General features: G+C 44.7%; 1 protein-coding gene across 1 annotated transcript; it reads right to left on the bottom strand.

Annotated features, from left to right (window-relative positions):
• Positions 1-927: 927 nt before the first annotated feature.
• Positions 928-6299, bottom strand: LOC306841941 (type I phosphatidylinositol 4,5-bisphosphate 4-phosphatase-B-like). The gene is made up of 7 exons (XM_079371972.1): positions 5893-6299; positions 4506-4687; positions 4078-4184; positions 3292-3403; positions 3154-3206; positions 2982-3072; positions 928-2847 (listed from the first exon to the last, which is right to left on the bottom strand). Exons 1-7 carry the CDS (start codon positions 5993-5995, stop codon positions 2704-2706), a joined length of 792 nt encoding a protein of 263 aa, XP_079228098.1. The 5' UTR covers positions 5996-6299; the 3' UTR covers positions 928-2703.
• Positions 6300-7158: the final 859 nt, after the last annotated feature.

Genomic DNA, 7158 nt, shown 5'->3' with positions numbered 1-7158 from the left:
TGACAAGATCTATATTTTGAAAAGTAATCATCCAGACGGAGAAACACGAGCCCTAAAATAAAGATCAACGTGCATTAAAGAGGTTTTTCTCATCGAGCCTCGAAGACAAAACACTTCCAGATATCTTAATTATATTTCGACACCAGGAGACGCATCATGTCTGTGATCATAAACAGCTCTCGACTTCACCGACTGTTGACTCGACAGTTTCTCAAATGTTCATGATGAATGTTTTTATTGAAGGATTATTCTCTGTTGGGTATTGCAGCAAATTAATAATATATCCTCTTGATCCCCTCCCCCAGACCACAGGGCTTAACGCCTGACCACGACACAGCAGCTGACTGGCAGCACCAGAGTGTGTGTGTGTGTGTGTGTGTTTGGAAGGGGAAGTTGAGCCAAGACAAGAGATGGTCGGTTTTATATTCAGCTGTCATCGCGACCCTCACGGAGGCTCGGTTTGACGGCGGTGATGTCACCATGCAGCACACACACACACACACACGCACACACACACACACTGCATGGTTTGGCAGACCACAGGTGCTCAAAAAGTCACACTCATCACAAGTTAAAAAAACATTTTTCTTACCCAGTCCGAGCCAAGCTGCTCAAGAAAGTCTTCCCCTTCAACCCGTCTTCTCAAAATGGCCAGACGCCATGTAACCTAAAGAGCTTCTAACAGTGCTATATTAGGAGGTAGAGCCGACTGGCTGCACCTGCAGGTATGAACCAGCTCCTCAGCATGTAGCTCTGATCTTAGCCTGCCTGCTCACTGTCTGTACCATGCACCTTCCTGGTGTCTCCTGAGGTCTCTTGTTTTTTCAAAGGTTCCTCTGGATGGTTGGTGGGGACGTCCTGCTACGACTACTAAAATCAGCCTCACATCGACTGTGAGGAAAATGAAGACGTCTGAGCCGTGGCGCGTTGTTAAAAGTGTTACTTTGTTTCACAATATACAAAAAAGAAAACAGGCGTAATATACTATAGACAGTAGTAGTACATCAGTACAATGTAGTGCAACATGTTTCACAGTCAGCAGGTACATTAATCAGCCACAAGGGGGAAGCAACAGCCCGGATGATTCTGTACAGACCAAATTCATCGACATCCACTGAGTGTATTTACAGTTTGAGCGAGCGAGAGAGAGAGAGAGAGAAACACTCTGAGAGCTTTCAGAAGTGCGTCCGTTCATTCAGTTGGATTTTAATCATGTCGAAGTGTGTGTGTGTGTGTGTGTGTGTGTGTGTGTGTGTTTTGAATGATTTACTGCATATTAGTGACTCAAACATGTTAAACTGTTTATGAAGAATTTACTTCTGACTTGTTTTAGAGTTGTACTTATTTCCAGTCAACTCTGGAAAAGCTTTCATTTTTCAGTTCAGAATAAGTGGCGTTTCTCTTTCTTGACTTAAAGGTCACATGATCTCCTCCTCTTCAGGTGAAATCAGTGTCAGAGCTCCTCTTCATCATGTGTGTGAAGTGTGTTGTTGTAAATCCACTCTGATCCTGTATTTGATCATGTCTATAAACCCCTCTATTTCAGCCCTGCTCAGAACAGGCTGTTTCTGTGTCTGTACCTTTAAATATGTAAATGAGCTGTGTCTGACCACGCCCCCTCTCTGGAAGGGCTCGGGTGTACTCGGTGCTTTCTCACTCCATGCCCTATTGTTTACGGTGAGAAGGCAGACTCAGAGGGCAGAACAAACACCTAGCTGTGGGAGTGTCACCCACCTGGGGGAGGGGCTACTGCCCTTTGTGATGTCATAAAGGGAACATCTCCAAACGGCCTGTTTGAGGACACATTTACTGAGAAGTGGAGCAGGCAGAAGACGGAGAGGATGGACCTTTCTCATCATAGGGGGGTTTGTAGACAGATAGAGACACATGTTAGAGTTAGAGGAACATGGGAAAGAGGATTTTACAGAACATGTGACCTTTAAACAACACAAATGTAATAATATTAAAAAATCAAATAAAAAATGCCCCAAATCCATCCGTGAGAAGCTGCTAGATGCTGATATTTTACAAAACAAAAAAAGAAAAGAAAATGATGCCACTTTTCATGAACTAATGCCCGTCTATTTTGATGAATAAATATCCTCACAGGATCCCATTCCCCCTCATCACAATGCAACAATGTGTGAATAAAACATGAACAACAATTACTTTGATTTCATCCATTAAATCCTCACATTAAAACAACAAAAAAAAACCAAAACACATCTATAATATTTCTGAAGGATTTTTGGGCCATAAATACGAAGAAGAAGAAAAAACAACAACCCAAAAACAGATTTTAGTTTGAATGAAAAAAAAGACGGCTCGAATAGAATCACCTTCGGGCTCTACTTTACCGTCCTAATCCAACGTGGAAGAAAATCTACAGGGTGAACTTGAATTTACGAGTTAAATGAACCTTTACCTCAAACCTCCTTCTCTTTATTTCATCCGTGTTTTTCTTTTCTCTGCCAACTTTCAACCACCGTCCCCAGTTTGTAAAAGTGAAGAAGAAATCAGAGAGTTCTCTTTGACGCAGCGCAGCCCTCTAAGCATTCTTCATTAATTTATTACGTTGTTTAGTTCTGCTCGTTTTGATCTTTTCACTTCACATCCTGACCCCCTCACCTTACTTCCTTCCTGTCCTGTCCTTTCCTTTCCTTCCTCCCTACCTCCTCACTGTCCTTCTCCCTCACTCTGCCTCTATGTGATGCTGGATATGGGGTCGCTGATTTTCAGACACCTCCAGTAGACGGTTCTCGCGAAGGTGAACAGGAGGAGCAGGATCAGGAGCAACCAGGAAACGTAGATCCCTTTGGACTGCTGCGCGGGATGCCATGTTCCAACCTGGAGGACACAGAGAGACACGTTTATTTTTTAAAGCAGGAGAATCCAACACAAGAACAAATTCTCCCACCGATGGGAAAAACAAAAAAACAAAATTACAAGTCTGTTGAATTTCCACACACAAAGACACTCACTATGAGTCCTGCAGTGGAGGCGGCGAGGACGATGAACAGCATGAAGCACAGCAGGCTCCTCCTCCTCGGGTACCGCCGACCAATAGAAGAGCTGGGAAAAAAAATAAATCTGAAACTGTTACTGAAGGTTAAAACAAAATAAAAATAAAAAGCGCAGTGTTTATGTTCTTACACTTTTCGGCAGTGTGGACAGCGGGCCAAGGTTCGGTCTGAAAACTCTGTCCACTGAAAGAGAGAGAGGGAAGAGTCAATGTGTGTGTGTGGGATGACATCGTGTGTGTGTGTGTGTGTGTGTGTGTGTGAGACCTACCAGGAATGTGTTGGCGCAGTGCCCACAGATGATCCTGACGCCGACGGGCTGATGCTGCGGTTCCGGACTGTCCCTGCCGATGTGAACCGGTCCCAGGTTGATGATGCGTTTACTGACAAAAAAAAAAAAAAAAAAAAAAAAAGCAGAGACATGTTTATTTTTTTTTCTTAAACAATAAAACACAGATTTTTGTTTCACTTCAATGTCACGAAAAGAATCTAAAGGTCACAGAAGGCCAACCCGACCACTTCCACATCAGCCGTGTGTGTGACCCGAGAGAAGTGAGACAGGACGAGCACGATGCGTCCTGGAGTGAGCGAGAGCGTCTGCGGGCGATCAAGCCGGGAGGAAGGACTACTGTACGTTTGAATGTTGTGAAGCGAACATTTTCTACTGACTTCAATATCTTTAATGTTATAAACGGGACACAAAATAATTCAGTCACAAACAAATGTTTTGAAACCGTCTCTGAGCTCAGACGACGAATTGTCAATATTTAAGGCCGATATATACAGTGAACATATCGTCACTGATTTAAACCAGAGAAGACGAGACACCCAGCTGACTCAGATCTCTGTGTGTGAGAGAGTCCACACTAAAGGAAGTGTTTTTAAAAAGTTCAGATTTAAAAGCACCGGGACAAACGTCTTTTGGACGTCTGCACAGGCAGATTTGGAAACAACACTTTCTCATCCATGAGTCGATGAATCGCTTCTCCCAACAAACAGATGGTGCGATGCCGAGCCAAAAGCTGAGATATGAGGGGGGGGGGGGGGGGCGTCTCACCAGTACGGTCTGGGACAGGCGATCCTCTGCGACGTGACTTTGCAGATCAGCAGGCAGTTACACGGACAGCGGACGTACTTCTTTCCAACGGGGGCGTTCTTTATGGGCTGCAGAGACACAAAGGAGGGAGGGATGAGAAACCTGAAAGAGTTTACACTCCAGGTTTTTTGAGAGTTTTAAGGCGGCTCCGTCTTTTGTGAGTTTCATCAGCATGTCTCAGAGGGGACATGAAAGACTTCCTGAGACAGGAAACGACGGGGAAATGTGACCCTCAGCTTAAAGAATTTTTTTTTTTGCTGATTTAGCGACTTGAATGAGATGCACTGACGCATGTTCCTCATTGTTAGCGGCCATGTTGACAGACATGGACACGCCACGTGATCGAAGTGATGAGTGTTTTGAAACACGTCTGTGAGAACACGACTCACCGTGGCTTCGTTGCAGATGCTGCACTTCACCACGTGTTGGTGCGTCTTTCCCTCCACGGAGATGGCGCTCTGACAGACCCGGCAGCTGATGACCGGAGCGCTACTGCTGTCCGGGCTGCCCTGCGGCGAGTACGGCGGCGGAGGTTCGCCCGGTACCACAGCGCTGGGGAACGGTGCAAAACCTGGTGGGAAAAAGACGAAGGAAGGAATAAACATACATTTTATTATGTTAGTACCAGCTCAATAAATGTCGTTTAACTCTTAAAGGACAAAATGTGTCCTCAAACAGGCCGTTTGGAGATTTTCCCTTCATGACATCACAAAGGGCAGTAGCCCCTCCCCCAGGTGGGTGACACTCCCACAGCTAGGTGTTTGTTCTGCCCTCTGATTCTGCCTTCTCACCTTAAACAATAGGACATGGAGCCAGAAAGCAGCGAGTACACCCGAGCCCTTCCAGAGAGGGGGCGTGGTCAGACACAGCTCATTTACATATTTAAAGCAACAGACACATAAAACAGCCTGTTCTGAGCAGACAGTTGTAGAGTAGCTTTAACGCTGATACAGTGAGTGAAACTGGTTGTTCCTCTTTGCGGTTGTCTGGTTGTGAGACTCGTACTGTCCACACCCTGTTCTACACTGACATCCCCTTCAAACAAACTATCGACCTACACAGAGTTGTAAGTTAATAAGAAACTTTTTTAGATTATGAATATAAAGCAGATTGTTTGGTTTTGAAACGTGTAAAATAAAACTATGAAAACTTACCTACGACTGTGTGTAGGTAGTTTTGCAAGATGCAAAACTACCTACACACAGGTGTTACGATTCAAAATGTCATTTGTAGTCCAATGACAGTTCAAATTCCCTCCCAACCAAAACCTTTATGTTTTTATTATTACTTTGATAACGCAACCAATAGTTACATGTTATTTACTGAAACTAAACAGCAGCCTTCATATTTACAGTCTACGGGTGGGACATGTTTTATAATCATACTGTTGTTACTAACGACAACAAAAGCATCAGGTAACACGGAAACACTTTTCACCGTAACACCACTCTCATTCATAATAACTCATATTCACTCCTTTTTTTATGTTGTAACTTCCGTTTTAGGTAACTGACAATTACTGTAAATGTGTCATATTGCTCTCAAAACATCGTGGAAGCCTCCAAACGTCCACACTGTAAATTAAAACGCGTTTGAATTGAATTATTAAACGGTTAAACCTCAACATGAACGCAGCTAAGTGCTAGCCAGCGTGCTAACATTTTATTCTTGACGTTAAGCCGCCTCGTCCGTGTTTGACCTTTAAACTGTGTGTGTGTGTGTGTGTGTGTGTGTGTGTGTGTGTGTGTGTGTGTGTGTGTGTTTAAGTTGACGTACTCTGCGGTGTTGACAGATATCCGCGCGCGCTGCCTCCGGGAGAGAAGCCGTTGGTCGCGTCGTGCTGCTCGGACAGGAGCGGCGACCGTTCCCCGTCCGACATCGCTCCCGACCGGACCGGACCGGCTCTGCCTTGACTTTAAACCCCGTCAGAGGGGAGTGTTTGCTGGGGCTGAGGAGGAAGAGGAGGCTGGAACGAAGGGAGAGGTCTCTGGAGCTCGATGTTTTAATCCCAAGAGCTGTTAGTTTAGTTTGAGTCCCACATGACGCTGCGAGAACAGAAGGCGGAAGTGCAAGAAAAAACAACCATCGGTCACATGACAAGAAGGATCTGAGTCATGGCTGTGACGGACAGGTAGCTCGGCCAATGAGCGAGCTCTGATAGGATGGATGGGTTTGACGACGCTTTATGAGCCGTTGGTCCCACAGCGAGACTGGTGTGACGTATTTTTGTAGTCCAACCTGAAAGCTCTGTGTCAGACACACGTTTCTGATGCGTAGCTGTTTAGTTTAGCGGGATAATCTTTACAGATGAACAGCATTTATTTTAAGTTTGAAGAGTTAATGCAGCCCAGAGGAGTCAAAAAGCTAACATTATGCTCTAGCGAATTACACCGCGGTCGGTTGATAATGACGTCACGACCGTTATGCTTCATTGACTTTTAGAGTTAGGAACCCATGGCACTAAAATGCTAACTCACTTCCTGGTTTTAGGACTCAAAACTACACCAGTCTATACCATACAGTGGGCTTACAGCATATCGCATATGTAAATCAAAATATGTCACTGTACCTCAGTTAATAACAATAACAGAAATACATAAAATGACAACTGAGTACACAAAACAAAAGCTTATCTCACTAAGACGCAAGTGGAGGAGACAACTTGGAGGACGCTAAGCAAATAAGGGAACCTGAACGTCCCTTATGGTGCGATGACCTGAGGGGCCTAGTTGTAAAAGCTCTGTGGTGTAAACTGGAGTGAAGCCATGAAGGGCGTTAAACACAAGCAGGATATTTACGTGTCTATTCTGAACTGGGAGCCGCTGCAAGAATGTCAAAAGGGATGTTATGTGATGACATGTTTTGCATCTGCAAGAGTCTGACTTTAGCATTTTGAACCAGATGTACATGTGTGTAGAGGTCTGGTTCATATCGAAATATTGAATTTCAGTAGTTGGGTCTGGAGGTAATCAGGGCATGGATGTGGCTTAACCAAGGAGACTTTGACATGGTGCTGCAGGAGCTGGGGAGGGTTACCTCAGA

Source organism: Symphodus melops, assembly GCF_947650265.1.
Source record: "Symphodus melops genome assembly, chromosome: 20".
NCBI lineage: Eukaryota > Metazoa > Chordata > Actinopteri > Labriformes > Labridae > Symphodus > Symphodus melops.
This window is presented reverse-complemented; position numbering and strand designations above follow the sequence as displayed.